The sequence below is a fragment of the Cetorhinus maximus genome, chromosome 1 (genome assembly GCF_964194155.1).
Source record: "Cetorhinus maximus chromosome 1, sCetMax3.hap1.1, whole genome shotgun sequence".
NCBI lineage: Eukaryota > Metazoa > Chordata > Chondrichthyes > Lamniformes > Cetorhinidae > Cetorhinus > Cetorhinus maximus.
In genome coordinates, this window is record NC_135879.1 from 39,942,387 (window position 1) to 39,963,701 (window position 21,315).

The 21,315-nt window shown below is 41.3% G+C and overlaps 1 protein-coding gene across 10 annotated transcripts in view; it reads right to left on the bottom strand.

Moving 5' to 3' along the window:
• kiaa1109 (KIAA1109 ortholog) overlaps positions 1-21,315 on the bottom strand; it is a 533,049-nt gene that overhangs the window by 374,884 nt on the left and 136,850 nt on the right. For all 10 annotated transcript variants that reach the window (XR_013576358.1, XM_078539938.1, XM_078539971.1 and 7 more), the window contains exon 14: positions 18,551-18,668. Coding sequence is in view for 9 of the 10 variants with exons in the window: in XM_078539938.1 (XP_078396064.1) it covers positions 18,551-18,668 (118 nt within the window). In the remaining variant the exon portion in view is untranslated. The remainder of the gene's footprint in view (positions 1-18,550; positions 18,669-21,315) is intronic.

Sequence of the window (21,315 nt, forward strand, 5' to 3'; positions counted from 1 at the left end):
TTAAGTGGGCTGTTTTGTCCTGGGTAGTGTTGGCTTTTGAGTGTTGTTGGAGCTCCACTCATCAGACAATTGGCAAGTATTCCATCACACTCCTGACTTGTGCTTTGTAGATAGTGGACAGGATTTGGGGAGTCAGGAGGCGAGTTACGCGCTGCAGAATTCTCAGCCTCTAATGAGATGAGAAACATGAGAGAGTTGAGGATAGATCCTTGAGGGACACCAGAGGATACGATCCAAAAGCGGGAAGAGAAGTCATCGCAGGATATAGGCTGGCTACCGTTAAATAAGAATCAAACCAGGTGAATGCAGAACCACCCAGCTAGATGATAGTGATAGGGGAGGAGGAGGATGGTGTGATCAACTATGTCAAAAGCTGCAGGACAGCTCATTAAGGACAAGGAGGGATAGTTTACCTTTGAGGCAGTCACGTGGGATGTCATTTGTGACTTTGATAAGAGCGATTTCAAGTACTGTGATATCAACATAAACCTGATTGCAGGGATTCTTACATGGAGTTCTGGGAAAGACAGGCACAGGTTTGCAAGGTGACAACACACTCAAAAACCTTAATCTTATCTGCAAATGTATGCACTTAAAATTAAAGAAGCCAATATGGTCAGAAGTGTTCTGCTTAATCATCAATAACAGATGAAAATGTTTATATTGAAAAGAATGTCTGCCCTTCAGGGTGAACATTTATTCTTTTGTCAGCCTTTAGTTGTTGATAGGATGAAGAGAAAACTGGCCAGGCATCCTTTCCTGCACTGTTCACATGCCCAATGGCACTTTTACCATGAAGCAGTATTGAGCATGTCCACATAAATGGCTAAGTCAGAAAAACTGATCAAAAACAGCTTTAAATGTTTTCATAATGCAGAACCTGGGGGTGCGGGGGGAGGGGGAGAGCTACTGTTACAGTTAAAAACAAAGGCTCAACTGCTGTTTCATCTGCTGGAAAGATGAAGGTGATTCATTTCCTGATTTAATTAATAGCACAACATTGATCCTTTGATGTGAAAGGCTGGTATCTCCCATTATACATATTTTTGTATAATCAACAGACATGCAAAAAGAGACTTTCCGGAATATGCAGCAATCAATTTGTCACATTGATGCTGTTTCCGATTGCTATTTACATATATGTATTAAGTTGCTGAGGTGGTTTAGGGACTTTTACATCAAGCAGTTCATATAATTGTTGGTTGAGTTAAAAGCAGGTGGTTAATCAGAATTAAAGCAGGATAAAGGTGCAGTTTCCATCCTGTGACAAAAAAAGAAATGTCTTTATTTCAGATATCTTTCAACATAGCTAAAATGAAAACAGTCCTTCTTCACCAAATTCAACTCAGAAGATCGTAAATTGGATGTCTGGTCTCAAGTCACAGCAGCCTCTGGACTCAAGCTAATCAATTTCTTGGATGTTTGAGGAAAACCATGTATGTTCACCATACATCAACTTCAGTCCAAGCCAGTCAAAGTTGTGATTTCAGTTAGCGTCAAGTATCAAAAACAAACTTAAACGTGCAATGGAAAAACATCTGGAAACTGTATACATAAATAAGAGTATCTAGCATGCATTTCAAAAGGGAAGGTCAGGCTTGACCAACCTTATTTAATTCTTTGAAGAAATAATAGAAAGGTCAAACAAGGGTAATGGAGTAGACATAATATACTTGGATTTTCAAAAAGCCTTTGGTAAAGGTACTGCATAGCAAATTATTGACCAAGCTCAGGACATGAACTGTCAGGAGAGCTAGCTGGCTACAAAATAACAAACAGTAGAGGTAGCTATTCAGACTGACACAATGTAGAAAGTGATGTTCCACAAGAATTGGTGCCAAGATCACTGCAATTACCTATTTGCATAAATGATTTGGAATTGGGAATTGGAAGTATCATTTCAAAATTTGCAGATAACATTAAATTGGGCAGGTGGTTAATACAGAGAAGGGCTGTGTAATTAACAAACAAAATCAGTGTAGGTGAGTGTGAAGGTGTACTTTTTGATAGGGAGAGTAAGAAACAAAATTCACTAACCGACGTTAAAAAAGCAGAGGATAGATTTGAAAATCAGAACACAAAAACAAAATACTGCGGATGCTGGAAACCTGAAATAAAAGAAAATGCTGGAAAAAAACTCAGCTGATCAGGCAGCATCTGTGAAGAGAAACAGAATTAACATTTCAGGTCGATGACCTTTCATCAGAACTGAAGGAAGCTAGAAATGTAAGAGTTTTCAAATCATTGGAACGGGTGGTGGGGCGGGGGCAGGAAGAACAAAAGCGAAGTTCTGTGGTAGGGTACAGGTCAGGAGAGATTAAATAGCAAAAGATTTTATGATGCAACTGCCAAAGAGAATAGTAATGGATAGAGTAAACAAGGTTGTGTCCAAATGAGGTGTGAATTGCTACATAAAAATCTTATTGAAAATTATAGAAGTTATGTTAATGTGTAATGTTGCATAGTCATAGAATAGTTACAGCACAGAAGGCAGCCACTTGGTCCATCACGTTTGTGCCAGCCCACTGCCCAGCCATTTTTCCTGTAGCTCTGCAAATGTTTTCTTTCCAGATAATTATTCAAATTCTCTTTGAAAATCATGACAAAATAACTCTCAGGCTGTGCTCTCTGGCAGGAAAAACAGTAGCTGAACATGGGCTAACCTTTAAAGAAGAGATAGAAGGCAAAGTCAGGGTATATTCCCACCTAGGGCAAAGGTAGGGCAAACAAATTTAGGGGGAGAATTTTCTCCCCATTGTGCAGGATGGGTGGGAGTGGGCACGCAGCCAATAGCTGTCCACGATCGGCTGCGCACCACCATTTTATGTGGGCGGGCCAATTAAGCCTGCCCAGCATGATGCGTAGCCGGAAGCACTCAGCACTCCCTGTGCGGGCGGGGAGGGAGAGTCGGGGCCTGCGCGAAAGAGCGCAGAAATCTCCCCAAGGCACAGAGCTGCCTCAGGGAAATTATTTTCATTATGAAAACTTGAAAAAAAATTATTCAGGCATGTGTCCTCATGTGACAGTGTCACATGAGCTGGGACATGTCAATGAATTTTAATAAAAATTTTTATTTGATTTATAAACCCTTCATGAAATCTCATCCCACCCGTGGATAAGGTTTCATGAGAAATGCGAAGGCAGCCTGGGCTCTCCGCCTGCCTGCCAACCTTAAGGGTGCAATTACATTGCTTGGTGTGGCCTATAGGCTGTCAACTAGTGGAAAGGATGTAGAGGAACAAATCTGCAGGGAAATTACAGAGAGATGCAAACATTATAGAGTAGTTATAATGGGGGCATTTAATTACCTGAATATAGACTGGGGCAGTGATAGTGTAAAGGGCAGAGGTGCAAGAGTTCCTAGATTGTATTCAGGAGAATTTTCTACAGCAGTATGTGCCCAGTCCAACAAGATAGAAGGTACTGCTAGACCTGGTTCTTGGAAATCAGGTGGGTCAAGAATCAAGTACTAGTGGGGGAACATTCAGCAGGCAGTGATATTTGTATCGTAAGGTTAAGGATAGGTAGAAAAAGACAATGGGAAATCCTGAGCAACACTAATTAATTAGGGGAGGGCCGACTTCAGTGAGGCAAGAATGGAGCTGGGCCAGCTAGACTGGACCCAAAGGTTGGCGAGAAAAACTGGAGCTGAACAATGGCCAACCCTCATAGAAGAAATGGTTCAGGCACTGTCAAGTTATATTCCCTCAAAAGGGAAAGGTAGGACAAACAAATTCAGAGCTCCCTGGATGAAGGAGATAGAAATTAAGATAAAAAAGAAAAAGTGTGCTTATGACAGTTGTCAGGTGGAAAATACAACTGAGAACCAAGTTGAATACAGAGGGTTCAAAGGAGAGGTGAAGAAGCAAACAAGAGAAGCAAAGAGGGATTATGAGAAAAGACAGTCAACGTAAAGGGGAATCCCAAAATCTTCTATCAACACACAAATAGTAAAAAGGTGGTAAAAGGAGGAGTGGGGCCAATTAGGGACCAGAAAGGAGATTTACACATGGAGGCAGGAGGCATGGCTGAGGTGTTAAATGAACATTTTGCATCTGTCTATAACAAGGAAGCAGAAGCTACCAAGGCCACGGAAACAGAGAAGGAAACTGTCACTAGAAGGGTTCAAAATTGATAAGGAGGAAGTGTTATATAATAACTGTCGATACTTAAAGTTGACAAGGATGAGATGCATCCAAGAATATTGAAGGAAGTAAGAGTGGAAATTCCAAGGGCACTGGCCATAATCTTTCAGTTTTCCCTAGACTCATGGGAGGTGCCAGAGAACTGGAGAATTGCAAATATTATGCCCTTGTTCAAGAAAGGTTGTAAGAATAAACCCAGCAATTACAGACCAGTTGGTTTAACTTCAGTGGTGGGGAAGCTTCTAGAAACAATTATTCGGGATAGAATTACTAGTCGCGTGGAAAAATATGGGTTGATTCGGAAGAGCCAGCAATGATCTCTAAAAGGGAAATAGAGTTTAACTAGCTTGCTGGAGTTTTCGAAGGGGTAGCAGAGAGGATTGATGAGGGTAAGACTGTTGATGTGGTGCACATGGACTTTCAAAAGGCATTCAATACAGTGCCACACAACAGACTTGTGAGAAAGGTTATAGCTCATGGAATAAAAGGGACAGTAGCAACGTGTACACAAAATTGGCTGAGTAAGAGGAAGTAGAGGGCAATAGTCAATGGATATTTTTTGGGCTGGAGAATGATTTGTAACGGAGTTCTCCAGGGGTCAGTATTGGGACCCTTACTTTTCCTAATATATATCAATGATCTAGATCTTGGTGTGCAGGGGACAATTTCAAAGTTTGTGGATGATACAAAACTTGGAAGCATTGTAAACTGTGAGGAGGTCAGTGTAAACTTCAAAAGAACATAGACAAGTTGGTGGAGTGGGCAGATAGGTGACAGATGAAGTTCAATGTAGAGAAGTGTGAGGTGATGCATTTTGGTAGGAAAAACATGGAAAGACAATATAAAATAAGGGGTACAATTCTGAAGGGGGTGCAGGAGCAGAGGGACCTTGATATATACGTGCATAGATCACTGAAGGTGAGAGGACAGGTGGAGAGAGCAATTAATAAAACATACAGTGTCCTGGGCTTTATTAATAGGGTCTTGGAGTACAAGAGCAGGGAGGTTTTGCAGAGTTTATGTAAGATACTAGTTAGACCTCAGCTGGAGTATTGTGTACAGTTCTGGGTGCTACACTATAGGAAGGATGTGAATGCATTGGAGAGAGTGCAGAAGAGGTTTACAAGAATGGTTCCAGGGATGAGAAACTTCAGTTATGAAGATAGATTGGAGAGGTTGGGACTGTTTTCCTTGAAGAGAAGGCTAAGAGGAGATTTGATAGAGGTGTTCAAAATCATGAGGGGACTGGGATAGAGTAGATAGGGAGGAATTATGCCCACTCGTAAAAGGATCAAGAACGAGAGGGCACAGGTATAAAGTGATTTACAGAAGAAGCAAATGTGATGTGAGAAAAAGCTTTTTCACACAGCGAGTGGTTCGAGTCTGGAATGCACTGCCTAGAAGTGTGGTGGAGGCAGGTTCAATCGAGGCATTCAAGAGGGCATTTGATGATTATTTGTATAGAAACAATGTGCAAGGATGCAGGGAAAAGGCAGGAGAATGGCACAATGTCATAATGCTCATTTGGAGAGCTAGTGCAGATCGGCCGAATGGCCTCCTTCTGCGCCATAACAATTCTGTGATATGGTATGAGCATCTGTGGAAGAACAGGAAGTTGAGTGCGTAGTCTTCTTCTCATCAGTAGTTCTGATGCAGCTAACCCATTCAGAAGTGGTGTGGAACGGTAGCTCAACAGCGCTAAGTTGATGTCACCATTCTTTTTGAACAAACCTTTGACCACCCTTGCTCCTCTTTCGGCCTCACCATTTGCTTGTGGGTAGCTGGGCGAACCAGTTCTGTGGACAAATCCATAGTCTTCCGTCAATTTTGTGAAGCTTTCATTCGCAAACTGTGGGCCACTGTCTGAAACGACAAGATCTGGAATGCTACATGTGGCAAAAATTTCTTTCAGTGAATTGATAACTGCTTTTGAGGTTGCTCCATGAAAACATTTAACACCATTCCATCTAGTGCATAGTCAACAACAATGAGGAATGCCTTCCTCTTGAGCTTGAAGAGGTCCATTCTGAAATGTTACCAGGGTCTAGATGGAAATGATGATAGCATCAATGGTTCTTTTTGTTCTTGGCAATGGATTGCACAAATGAGACTCAAAATCATGTCTTCTAGTGGTTTGAGATTCCAGGCCACCAAACTGAATTTCACACCTTAGCACAACACTTTGTAATGCCAAGGTACCACTGGTATATTCTTTGAAGGATCCAGAGTCTAAGGACCATTGGTATGATCAACCTCTTACTGAGGTGTCTGCATTGCTCAAAGTACTGTTTCAGGGTGAGTTTGTTAGGTACGTATTCTGGCCATCAATTTTTGCAGCATTCTCTATTTCCAGCACATTCTTTATTGATTTTTTGTGATTGCCATATTTCGCTCAGCCTCTGTGAGGCTGCTGGTAGGAATTTCTTAATTAATGAGCTGTATGACTCTACCTCCTCAACAGGAATTTTGTCTTCCTGTTCTGGCTTCCCAATAGGAATGCATGACAACGCATCTGCTGTCGTTTGCTGCTTGCTTCGTACATATTCAGTCATAGCATCGAACCTCATGAGTCTCAGCCGGAATCTCTGGTCTCAGGGTGGCATCTTTGATAATTCCTCGGTATTTAATAAGGTGACCAATAGTTTGTGATCCTTTTCAAACATAAACTGGAGGACTAAGATGTAGTTGGCGAACTTCTCAAAGGCTCATGTGGCTGCCAATATCTTCTTTTCGATTACAGTGTGCCTTTACTCCGTTTCAGTCAATGACCTAGATGCATAATATATGGGTCTGTGGGTACCATCTTTCTGGATTTGGAAGAGTACTGCTCTTAGTCCAGTCACTGATGCATCTGCAGCAACTACAGTGGGCAGTTCTGGTCAGTGTGCCAATATGTCTGGTTAAATAAGCATGTTCTTGATATTCTGGAATGAAATTTGTTGATGTTCTCCCCAACACCATGTCTGGTCTTGTTTGAGCAGTTGTCGTGGCAATTTGTTCACCTGTGCCAAGTTAGGGAGGAATTTCTCTACCTGATTGGGCATCCCCATGAAGTGTTGAAGCTCTGTAATGTTATGGAGTAGTGGAAAATCTTTGATTGCCTTGGTCTGGTGCATGAACAATGTGTCCCTGAAATTTTATAGTGGGTTGTGAAAATTCACACTTATTGTTGAGTCAGCCCCGTAAACTGATGTAAAATGACCTCTCCTCTTGCAGGAATAGCACTCCACATTTTTGGCAGGGCATTCTTTACATCTGTGCAGCCTTTTCCCACCAAAACAAGAACACTGAATAATGGCTGCGGCTGCACCCTCTTCTCTTTTCTCTGTTTGGGGTTAGATGCACTGTGTGCACTACTTGTCTGCACTACTGCCTATGGCATAGAGTGAGATGCTGACCTGCTCTTTGCTAGACTTCTCTGCTAGTCCCGATGACCTCGTAAACCCGCAAAGCCAGTTCTGCCACTTCTCAGCTTGATCTGGGCCTTCCATGTCGTCGAAGCACTCTGGTAAAGATAGGATTTTTTCATCTCTTCCTTTAACTTTTGCCTTTACTGGAAGATTTTCCAGCGCTGTCCTTGTCCTGCAATCATTTCACGTGCTGTTCCTTCCAATCACTGAGCTCTTCACTTGTTGTTCCTTCCATCGTGTTTAATCACTGCTACTAACTGTTATTGTTGTTTTGGTCTCAGAAGTGGTAGTCATAGCCCTGGACTTTCAAATAATGCTGGAGGCAATTCTGTTAGCAAACTCTATCTTTTACTAAACATTATTCTAACGATTTACATGGTAGACTCAGCACTAGGCTCTACATACAACTATGTCTCTCCCAAAAGGGTGGTAAAAGGAGGAGTCAGGCTGATTAGAGACCAAAAAGGGAATTTACACATGGAGGTGGGAGAATAGCTGAGATATTAAATGAATACTTTGCAGCATCTGTCTTTATCAATGAAGAAGAAACTAGCCAGGTCATGATGAAAAAGGTGGTAATTAATACACTAGAAGGATTTTAAATTGATAAGAAGGTGGTATTTGATAGACTTAAATTTGATAAAGCACCAGGACCGGATGAGATGCATCCAAGGATACGGAGGTAAGTGAATTTGGAAATTCCAGAAGCACTGGCCATAATTTTCCAGTCTTCTTAGACTCAGGGATGGTTCCAGAGGACTAGAGAATTACAAATGTTTCATCCTTGTTCAAAAAGGGATGCAAAGATAAGCCCAGCAACTACAGGCCAGTCAGTTCCACATCTTAACAAAATTAATAGTAACATGGGCAAACGTGAGTTAATTAAGGAAAGCCAGCACGGATTTGTTAAGGGAAAAGAGAGTTTAACTAACATGGAGTTTTTTGAAGAGGTAACAGAGAGGGTTGATGTGGGCAATGCTGCTCATGTGGCATACATGGACTTCCAAAAGGCATTGTTACAATGCCGCACAACAGACTTGTGAGCAAAGTTATAGCTCAAGGAATAAAAAGGGGCAGTGGCTGTATGACAGGAAACAGAAGTAGTGGTTAATGGATGTTTTTCAGTGCGGGGGAAAGAAAGGTTTGCAGCGGAGGTCCCCAGGTGTCAGTCTTAGGACTTTTGCTCTTCCTGATATACACTAACCTAGACCTTAGTGTATAGGACACAATTTTAAAATTTGCAAATGATACTAAACTTGGAAACATTATGAACTGTGAGGAGCATATTGTAGAACTTCAAAAGGTTGTGGACAAGTAGCAGATGAAGTTCAATGTGAAGAAATTTGAAGTTGTTCTCTGCATTTTCCTAACAAAATGAGACAATATAAAAGTCACAACTCTAAAGGGGTGCGAGAGCAGAGGGACCTGGGTGTGGGACCTGGGTGTATATGTGCATAAGTCATTGAAGGTGGCAGGACAGGTTGACAGAGCTGTTAATAAAGTATATGGTATCCTAGGCTTCATTAATGGGGGCATAGAGTACAAGAGCAAGGAGGTTATGTTGAACTAGTATAGAACATTAGTTCAGCCTCAGCTGGAGTACTGCATCCAGTTCTGGGTGCCCCACTTTAGGAAAGATGTAAAGGCATTGGAAAGAGTGCAGAAAAGGTTCACCTGAATGTTTCCAGGGATGAGAACTTCAATTATGAAGATAAATTGGAAAAGTTGTGACTGATTTCCTTTGAGAAGAGAAGGCTAAGAGGTTTGATAGAGGTATTCAAAATTATGAGGGAATATAGTAGATAGGGAGAAAATGGTCCACTCATGGAAAGATTGAGAACAAGAGGTAACAGATTTAGATTAATTGGCAAAAGAAGCAAAAGCAACATGAGGAAAAGCTTTTTCAAGGTGAGTGGTTAAGGTCTAGAATGCACTACTTGAGAATGTAGCAGAGGCAGGTTCAACTGAAGCATTCAAAAGGGAATTAGACTGTTATCTGAAAACGAAGAATGTGCAGGGTTACAGGGAGAAGGCAGGGCAATGGCACTAGGCGAGTTGTTCATTCGGAGAGCTGGTGTGGGCACATGTACATCACATCAACCACATTACCCTCATCAACCATTTTTGTTACATCATCAAAAACTCAATCAAATTGTTTGAACACAATTTTCCCTTAACAAATCCATTCTGGTTTTCCTTAATTAATGCACATTTAACCAAGTAACTGTTAATTTTGTCCTGGGTTATCATTACTAAAAGCTTTCCCACCATAGAAGTTAAACAGACTGGCCTGTGGTTGCTGGGCTCATCCTTACACCATTTTATCAACAAGGGTCTAACATTTGGAATTCTCAAATTCTCTGGCACCAGCAGTATAACTGAGGAGGACTGGAAGATTATGACCAATGCCTCGCAGTTCCCACCCTTATTTGCCTCAGTATCCTCGGATTCATCTCATCTACTCCTGGTGCTTTATGAACTTTAAGGGCAGGATTTTGATCTCAGCATGTGGACGTGCGCTTGACATGCTGGAGCATAAAATAGCACACGATGATGATGGGAGAGCGTCCTGATATCATCACACACTCGTGCAAAATTTCGGCTGGCAGGCGCAAGTGAGAGTCGGCAGCATGCCCGCCAACAATTAAGAGACTTATTGAGCCCATTAAAGTTTCAATTAGTGAAGATTTTCCGCTGCCCGCCCAACCCAATGTTACAGTTGGCAGGCGGGCAAATCAGCCAGGTGGCCTTTGCATTTTTGAGGAAACCTCATCCAAGGGCGGAATGAGGTTTCCAAGATTAATTAAAAAACAGATAAAAACGTGCGGGCATAATTTTCAACATCAGTATGTCGAGGCAACTCATTCTGATGCGTGGACATTGTTTCTAGGTTTTACATTCTGTTTTTATTGATTTTAAATTCACCAGCTCCCGGAGGCAACTCTCTGCCTTCAGGGAGCTTTCCTTTCACGCTCCCCTGCACCCAGGCTGACTTCAGCGCTCGCCCTCCTCCCGCCCCACCCCGGCAGTGCTGAGCATTTCAGTGCGCCTTTCACGCTGGCTGGTCAATAATTGGCCAGCCAACGTGAAATCACGTCGGAGGCCGATTACAGGCGGCGGCCCATTTCCCAGCCGCTCTGCCAACCGCATCCGCATGCAGAGGTCAAAATCCTGCCCCAAGTATAGACAGTCTACCAAATACCTCCTCAACTTTTCAACCTAAGACTTATCAACCCCAAGTATTACCAGCCATTCCAAGATATCTTCTTCATCAATTTTTAACCCATCCAGTGCCTGGACCACACTTGGAGTACAGGCAACTGGCTGGTCCACATATTATAAAACGGACATAGAGACACTCTAGAAGGTGCAAAAAAGATAATATAATGATACCAGAACTGAGAGGTTATACTTATCAGGAAAGTTTGAACTGGCACTCTTGTTTTTAGAAAAGATAAGACTAAAAGATGACTTGATAGAGGCTTAAGATTATGAAAAGATCTGATAGGATAGACACAAAGATCTTTTTGCCTGTGGGGGGACTAAACTAAATGCCATAAATGTAAGTTAATTATAAATAAATTGAGTAACAATTCAGAAGAAATTTATTTGCCCAGAGTGGTTACAATGTGGAACTATCTAAGGCATGGTTGAGGCAACTAGCATTGATGTGTTTCGGGCAAGTTAAAAGAAACACTTGAAGGAAAAAGTAATAGAAGGTTAAGTTGAGCGGGTTAGGTGAGAAAACGTGAGATGAGGCTTGTGTGGAGCCTAAACACCAGCATGAACTGTTGGACCAAACATCTGTTTCTGTGCTGTAAATACTACGCAAAACTTGGAGATTGACACTCAACCTCAAATGGTGCATGAGTTGATTGAAAAGGCTGGCAAAAAAAATGAGAGAAGTCCCATGGCATAAATCACAGCACAGACTGGCCTTGTCTTTTGTTCTGACGAGAGATCTGAACGCTCTGGGTGTATTCGAAATTTGCATCTTACACATAAAACATCACATTGTGAAGAACTACAAAAGAATTTTATGCAAAAGTCCTGCTGCTTATCAAGCTATAGGAAGTACATTCTCAAATGGGCATTTTAACCCCTTGTGGAGTTATTTTATTTTTATTGTTAAGTACTATACTCTCAGCACCTTATGTTTCAATGTATTATTCAACCGATGAATCCATTAGTTTTAGCTTGCATGCCTTAGTATTTTCTGCCATACAAAAGAACCCGAAGTACATGATGAGCATCACTTGTGATGTCCAGTGCTTGATAGAATGATTAAAGGCTAGTGGTGAACTACAGATTTTCTAACCTTTGATAAACATGAATAATTTTACATTCCAGGGTGGGAGGTTGGTAAACCACATACTGTGAAGAAATTCAAAACAGTAACTTGAGAAAGTGACGCACAAGGGAATGTCAACAAAGTGAACAAAGAAATAAACAATAAAACCAGAAACCAAAACAAAACAGAGCTCTGAAGAGTCATATAGACTTGAAACGTTAACTCTGTTTCTCTCTCCACAGATGCAACCAGGCCTGCTGAGTTTTTCCAGCATTTTCTGGTTTTACTGCAGGTTTCCAGCATCTGCAGTATTTTGCTTTCATCAAGGAAATAAACAAGGTTTTTCTGATATATTTGAAATAGCAAAATGAGCTGCATAAATACTGAAATTGTATCCATTGCTGACAAACACCGGCCTTTATTGCAAGTGGATTTGAGTACAGGAGTAAAGAGGTCCTGCTGCAAGAACACAAGAAATAGGAGAAGCAGTAAACTACGTGACCCATCGAGCCTGCCCCACCATTCAATATGATCATGGCTGATCATGACTTTCAACTCCACTTCTCTGCCCACTTCCCATATCCCTCGATTGCTTGAGATACCAAAAATCTGTCAATCCCAGTATTCAAATATGGAGCATCCACAGCCCTCTGGGGTAGAGAATCCCAAAGATTCACAACCCTTCAGCCTCATTTCTCATCTTGATCCTAAACGATAGGCTCCTTGTCCTGAGACTGTGCCCCTATGTTTTAGATTCCACCTTATGAAGCCCCTTCAAAATCTTGTATGTTTCAACGAGATCGCCTCTCATTTTTCTAAACTCCAGAGAATATAGGCCTAATTTACTTCGTGTCTCACCATAGGACCACCCCCTCATCTCAGGAACAAATTTGGTGAACCTTTTGCTGTACTGCCTCCAATGCAATTATATACTTTCTTAAATATGGAGACAATCTGCCACCTTGTTGCCCACTCACTTATCCTGTCTATGTCTCTTTGCAACCTTTCCTTGTCCTCCCCACAGCTCACCTTTCCAACTAGCTCAATATCATCAACAAACTTAGATGATGTGACAGAGAGTAATGTACCTAAGACATTCACATAGATTGGGTGGCGAATCTTTGGGATTCTCTACCCAAGAAGACAGTAGAGGCACTGATCCTCGTGGCACTCCACTACTCACTGCCTGTCAACTTGAAAATGCTCTGTTTATGCCCGATCTCTGCTTCCTGTTCATTAACCAACTCTTCAACAATGCTAAAATATTACCCCCAACTCTATGACCTCTTATCTTGCCAATTAATCTTTTGTATACCACCTAATCAAGAGGTTAATTGTATTGCAATTGTATAGAGCCTTGGTGAGACAGCACCTGGAGTATTGTGTGGTTTGGTCTCCTTGTCCAAGGAACTTGCCATAGAATGAATACAATGAGGGTTCATGAGACTGATCCCTGAGATAACAAGAATTGTCCTATGAGGACAATTGTCCTAGAGTTTAGACGAATGAAAGGTGATCTCATTCAAACCTGGCTCGTAGGGTCTAGAACCAGGGAACAGAGTCTCAGAATAAAAGGTGGGCCATTCAGGACTGAGCTCAGGAGAAATTTCTTCACTTAGAGGGTGACGAATCTTTGGGATTCTCTACCCCAGAAGACTGTAGAGGCTCAGTCATTGAGTATATTCAAGACGGAGGTCGATAGATTTCTAGGTATTAAAGATATTAAGGGATATGGGGATAGTGTGGGAAAATGGCATTGAGGTAGGAGATCAGTCATGGTCTAGTTGAATGGCAGAGCAGGTTCGAGGGGCCAAATAGCCTACTCCTATTTCCTATGTTCCTGATGGAAGTAAAAAAAACAGGTATGAAGTGTTATTGGTATTTATCAAAAGGCACAATAGGCTCCAAGAAGAGTTTTCAAAGCAATTGTTGCCACAGGAGAAAGAGAGACAACATTACAAAACATCTTTTAATATGACATTCAAATAATTTGATAGTCTTAGGTTATTCCTGTTGTGGCAACACATTACTGAGAATTATATCTATCATTACAATAAATCTGACTAATGGTTCCTGCCAGGAACTTAACCTCTTTCAGATGCTAATAGCCATGCTAGGTATTTCCAGAATGTTCGGTTTTTACCTCATACTTCCAACATTTGACAATGTTTTGTTTTATTCTAACATCCACCTCACCCAGCATTAATAATCTAAACTAGCTGCTTTCGTTCCCTTCCTCCAAGTCATTGATTTAGATCGTCAATAGTTGAGAACCCAAAACTGATCTCTGTGGCACTCCACTAGTTACAGCTTGCCAACCCGAAAATGACCCATATATCCCTACTCTCTGTTTCCAGTTAGCCAACCAACCAATCATTCATCCATGCTAACATGTTACTCCTACACCATGAGTTCTTATTTTGTGTCGTAACCTTTGACATAGCACCTTATCAAATGCCTTCTGGAAATCCAAGTACACCACATCTGCAGGTTCCCCTTTATCCACTTTGAATGTTACTTTATCAAAAAACTCTAACAGATTAGTTAAACATGGTTTCCTTTTCACAAAGCCATGTTGAGTTCGCCTGATCAAATCATGATTAGTGAAGTATCCTGCTATAATGTCCTTAATAATGGATTCTAGCAATTTCTCTATGACAGATATTAGGTTAACTGGCCTATAGCTTCCAGCTTTGTCTCTCTCCTTTCTTGAATAAAGGTTTGACATTTGCCATTTTCCAATTCACTGGGACCTTTCCAGAATCTAAGGAATTTTGGAAGATTATAACCAATGCCTCAACTACCTCTTCTTTTTAGACCCCAGGATGCAGGCCATCAGGTCTAGGGGATTGTCAGCCTTTAGGTCTAATGGTTTTCCAGTACATTTTCCTTGATGATGGTGATTGTTTTAAGTTCCTCCCTCCCTTTCACATTCTGACTTTCAAGTATCTTTGGGAAGGTTTCTCCAGTGAAGACAGACACAAAATGCCTGTTCAATGCTTCCACCATTTCTTATTTTCCATTAATAATTCCCCAGATTCACTCTCTAGAGGGTCAACACTCCCTTTAATTACTCTTTTCCTGTTTAAATACTTGTAGAAACTCAGCATCAATTTTTATATTTTTAAACTAGCTTTTGCTCATGCTCTAATTTTGCCCCCTTTATTATTTTTTCTGTCCAATCTTCTCAACTACCAATAATCTTTGCACATTTGTGCAGTGTTTCTTTCAATTTGATGATATCGTTAACTTCCTTATTTAGCCACGGATGATGCATCCTTCCCCTGGAGTCTCTCTTTGTCACTGGGATAAATCTTTGCAGAGTTACTAAGTACCTCCCTTAAAAGTCTGCTACTGCATCTCTACTTCCCTATCTTTTAGCCTAGTTTCCCCAGTCCACTTTAGCCAACTCAGCCTTCATGTCCTTACACCTTTATTTAGGTTTAAAACACGAGTCATAGGCCCACATTTCACACCTTCAAACAGATTTCAAACAGTGAAATTCTATCATGTTATGATCACTGTCGCCCAGAGGCTCCTTTACTATGAGGTTATTGATTAATCCTATCTCACTGCATATTACCAAGCCTATAATAGCCTGGTTGGCACTAGAACGCATTGCTTTAAAAATTTGTCACAAATGCATTCTATGAACTTATTTTCCAGGCTACCTTTGCCAATCTGATTCACCCAATCTACAATAGATTAAAGACACCCATGATTACTGTGGTACTTTTCTTACGCACCCCATTTATTTCTTCCTATGTACCATGTCCCACCATGTAACTACTGTTAGGGACCTATAAACTACTCCCACAGGTGACCTCTTACCGTTCCAATTTCCTGTTCTTTCAAGCTAAGGTCATTTCACACCTTTGTATTAATGTCATCATTAATTATCATGGCTACCCCACCACCTTTTCCTAGCTTCCAGTCTTTTTGAAATGTCAAATACCCTTCAATATTCAGATCCCAGCCTTGGTCACTCTGGAACCATGTCTCTGTAACAGCTATCAGGTCCTACATATTTATTCCTATTTATGCTAATAATGCATCCATTTTGTTATGAATGCTACCCACATTCAGATACAGAGCCTTTAACTCTGCCTTTTTACCCTTTTTGCAATGTCTGGCCTTATCTGCTGGTGCACTCTTAAATTTGTGCATTCTGTTCCCTCCTGTCACATTCTGGCTACCATTACCCAAATTGTTATCCTGCTCTATTAAACTGTCGTTTCCCTTAAATCTATTACACCTTCCCTCACATGATCCACACTATTTTGTTTAAAGGCTTCTCTACCGCCCTAGTTATATGACTCTCCAGAACACTGGTTCCAGCACGATTCAGATGAAGATCGTCCCAGCAGTCCAGTCCAGTTCCCACTTTCCCCAGCACTGATGCCAGTGACCCATGAATCGAAATCCATCTCTCCCCCACCAATCTTTGGGTTACGCTCTCTAATCTTATTTTATCTAATCATATTTACCCTATGTCAATTTGCTCATGACTCAGGTAATAATCCAGAGATTATTACCTTTGAGGTTCTGCTTTAATTTAGCCCCTAGCTGCTCATAATCCCGAAACAGAACCCCTTTCCTAATCCTATCTATGCTGTTGGCACCCACGTGAACCATGACAACTGGATCCTTCCCAACCTACGGCAAGCTCCTCTCCAGCCTCGAGTAGATGTCCCAAATCCTAGCACCCAGCAGGCAACACAGCCTTATGGGCTCTCACTCTCAGCTGCAGAGAACTGTGTCTATTCCCTCACTATACTGCTCCCTACTACCACAACATTCCTATTTATTTCCCACGCATGAATGGCTTCTTGTATCACAGTGCCATGGTCAGTTCGCTTATCAATCCTGCAGCTCCTGATTTCGTCCGTCCAGGTTGCAAGAACACCAAATCTGTCGGGCAGTTGCAAGGGCTGAGACTCCTCCAGTTGTATCTTTGCACTCCCCTTACTTGCCTCACTCGTAGTCACACCCTCCTTGCCCTGACCACTAACCAAATCAGAAGACCCTATCATAAGGGTAGTGACTGCCTCCTGGTCCAAATTGTCCAGGTAACCTTCCCCCTCCCTGATGAATCAGTGCCCAAAGTTCAGATTCCAGTTCATTAACTCTAAGCTGAAATTCAAGCTGCAGACACAGTTGCTGTGGATCACACTGGCGTCCACGAGCTCCCACATATTGCAACCACAACACATCACCTGCCCTACCCATCTTCAATGTGTTTTAACTAATTATTTTCTTAATTTTAAATTAAATTGGTGCCTCACCTGGCTACTACTTACCGTACTAATTTAAACCTTAGTAATACAACAAAATAAACCTCACCACTTAACTAGTTTCATTCTTCCCTTCCACCTGTATCTCTTAATCATAAGGCAGCTACTTAAGGGTTGTGTTAAAAATCTACATTTTTCTAATTTCCACTATTTACAGACACTCCCTAATAGCAGTTACTCATCAACCAATCAATTTACGGCTTTCCTATGATGTCATTGTTTGATTTTTCTTTTAAACTCTGTATCCACATTTAAAAATCTTACACTCGCATGTATTCCATTATAAATTTAAATCCATATTTATAATGGAAACTGTTCTACTCCTAAAAGCCTGCTAGGCTTCAGTTCTATCCTTCCCTATCTTTACACATTTTTACAAACTTTTAAGTAGAGATTAGATATCGGAAAACATGCAGCTCTGAACCCAACAACCCCAGTTGCAGTTTCTTCTTAGTAACTCTTTTGAGTACATTCACAGTTCTTGGTTTCCGGGAGTGGGACATGAACCCACAACCTTCTGATTCAAAGGCGAGGGTGCTATGAACTGAGCCACAGCTGACACCTCAGTTTCTTCCTAGTAAAGGAACACAAGTGAATTCATAGTTGATGCCCACCATCTGCATACAATTAAACAATTAATATTCAATTAACAGAAACTGCCCATGTAAATACATCTTGTGGTGGTGGAACTGTAGCACCTTAGTCTTATATCTCCTATCTCTTCAACCTATACTTTTCAGAAACTCAAACTCCAACCAACCTGTACTTCCAAACTTCACCAAGTCTTCCAATGTAATTATATCAAAATTGAACTATTTATCAAAAAGATCAGTATGTACGACTTTAAGAATTGATACAATTATGTCTTTGCACCCAGTCCAATTATTCCTCCGCCCTCCAACTCACTTCAACTGAAGACTGTACTTGGTCTTGACTTAATATGTTCAATGCCACAGGAAATCAACTAGTAGTATTAAAAATCGTACACTTAAATGTGCTGTGAAACAAGCTATGTAAATTTTTCATGCCGGAATTACATCCGCCTCCACGTACAATGTCACTGCTGGCAGAAGGGTGCAGCTACACATTTACAAGTTTGCACAATTAATAAATTATAAATGTGGATATATTTATATTACAAATCACATATTATGTTAAGGGCAGAAAGCACAACTTTAAAATGCAGATTAAATTAACACTCTACACTAATTAAATCTCATCTCAAATATTTCCTGGCCTCTAATCTCACTTCAGCTGAAAACTACCCTTGTCAATCCATGTTCAATATCATTGGAGATGGCCCTGTGTGTATGTAGAATACACATATTGACATCTGTTCAAGTTGTGTTGGGGGTAAGGGTGAATACCAACTGTAATTTACATATTTTTAGCCAATTCACATTCACTTACCAGTAAAGAAGTTCTTCTGGGCAAAGATGAAATGGTATGTTGCTTTGTACACTTCAATTTCACACTGCCACTCTTGTGGCATGTTCCATATCCTTTGATAGAAAGCATTGAGATGAAACTAAAAAGAAAGATTTTAAGTTCTCCATTAAGGTAGGACAGAAAATTCTCAAGCATTAGCTGTGTGATAAAATATAATATTTAACTAGTATTTCCATAGTTCAAACAATGCTATTTGATTAAAATAACAAAGCTAATTGTAATGCATTGAATGAAATGTCAAATTAAATTACTACAATAATCAGATATCGATACACAGAGTAAATGTTGCAAACAAAACTGGAGAAGTTTAGAGCACATTTGGTCAGTCTGCCCATTGTGTATCTATCTCTGTAAGAGCAATCTAAAGCAAATAATCATTGCCATGCATTTTCCCTCACTGCTCAACAGCTTCCTCGGCTTCAAATATATTTACAATTTTCTCTTAAAATAAGCAATGGTCTTTTCCTCAAACACTCATTCAGGTTAAAGCATTTCATGCTCCAAATTTTTCTGAACATCCGCCCCTGACATTTGGTGAGGACTTTAAAGTAATGATCCCTCATGACCATCTTTGCCCGTTCACATCAAAACACATCGTAATTTCAAGTAACTTAAGTTTCCTCTTGCCCTTCTCTGTTCTAGGAGGAATAATTGCAATATCTCAAGCCTCTCCTTGTAAATATATTTCCCATCCCTGATACCACCCAAGTGAATCTATGTTGTGCACACCATTTGGGAATCTGCGACTCAAAACTCTGTGGTCTAATGTTATATACAAATTTATTAGTTCTTCACTTTAGTTTTGCACTTTATATCTTTATTTAAAAAAACCTATGTAGTACAAAGACATTTTTTAAAGATTGCTTAAGAGACTACAGCGATCAGGAAAACCAACTTCTGAAGTAATTCCCCACCAAACCAATAGGTCTTTAAACATGCCAGTGCTTTTACAAGGTTTATTTTAAAACACCATGGGCAGAATTTTGCCGTTGGCGAGCAGGGCGCGGGGCCCACTCGCCAATGCGTAAAATTACGCAGGATGACATCGGGCGGAACCCCCAACGTCAACCGGCCCCATTTAAATTTTCAGGAAGGCGGGGACACAGCAAAATCAGCTGCAGGCCCACCGACCTGTCAATGGCCAATCGAGGCCATTGACAGGATCATTTAAACAATTAAAGGACCTGCCCATCCAACCTTAAGGTTGGTGGGCAGGCCAGGAACCCTGGCGGCAAATAGGGAAAACATGAAACCTCGTCCAGCTGCGGGATGATGTTTCATGCAGGGTTTTAAAAATTTGAATAAAGTTATTCTGTAAATTATGAACATGTCCCATCTCATGCATGAGGGGGGCATGTTAGGGAATTTTTTTTCTATTTTTAATATTTTTCAAAGTGGAAGTGATCTCCCTGAGGCTGCACTTAGCCTCAGGGAGATGTGCACTCATTCTCTTGCGCATGCACGAAAGAGGGCACTCTCGTTTTTAGGGAATCTCCCCCCCGCCCGCATAGCGCTTCCTTCCGGACGTCACGCTGGGCGGGCCTTAATTGGCCCGCCCGCGTAAAATGGCGGTGCGGCCTGCTTCGCTGGCGGTGATCGGCTCCCCACCCACCGGGGATTGGGTCAGGCCCGCCCGCCTGACAGGCAGAAAATTTTGCCCCAATATAGTTAGTTTCAAAGATTAATGGGACATGATATTGTTTGCCACCACCCCTACCTCAGCTGATAAGAACATAAGAAATAGGAGCAGGAATAGATCATAGGGCCCTTCGAGCTTACTTTGCTAATCTATACAATCATTGGTGATCGTCTGCTTCGACTCTGCTAGTTATATCCTGCCATGTCCTATTTATGCCTACTCTTTTCTTCCTGACCGTTAACGAACCTCTATCCATGTTAATATATTACCCCAAGTCCCTGATCCCTTATCTTGGGTGTATTAACCGTTTGTGTGGCACCTTATCGAATGCCTTTTGGAAATCCAAGTGTACTTCCCTTTATCTACCTTACTAGTTACATCCTTAAAAAACATCAGTAAATTTGCCAAACACTATTCCCCTTTCATAAAATCATGTTGATTCTGTCTGATTATACTATGCTTTAAGTGCATTGTTAAGACTTCCTTAACAATAGATTCCAGCATTTTCCCATGATTGATATCAGGCTAACTGGTCAGTAGCTCCCTGGAAAAATTTATCAGTTTTGCTTTCAATTTCCACCCCTCTCTCACATTCACAAGGTCCATCTCCAACACTTCCCTTCCCTTCCTTGATTTTTCTGTCTTCATTTCTAGTGAGGGACTGTCTGCCAATATTCATTACAAGCCCACCAATTCCCACAGCTACCTCTACTACACCTCCTCACACCCTGCTTCCTGTAAAGGACTCCATCCCATCATCCCAGTTTCTCCACCTCCATCATATCTGTTCCAATGATGCTACCTCTGAAGCACCGCTTTTGACACGTCTTCCTTTTTTCCTGAGCTGAGGATCCCATCACTGTGGCTGACAAGGCTCTCAACCATTCCAACCCATTTCCCACACTTCTGCCCTCACCCCTTCCCCTCCCTCCCAGAACCATGATAGGGTACCCCTTGTCCTCACTTTTCACCCCACCAGCCTCTGCGTTCAAAGCATCATCCCCTGCCATTTCCACCAACTCCAGCATGATACTACTACCAAACACATCTTCCCCTCACCTCCCGTCAATATTCCGTAGGGCCATTC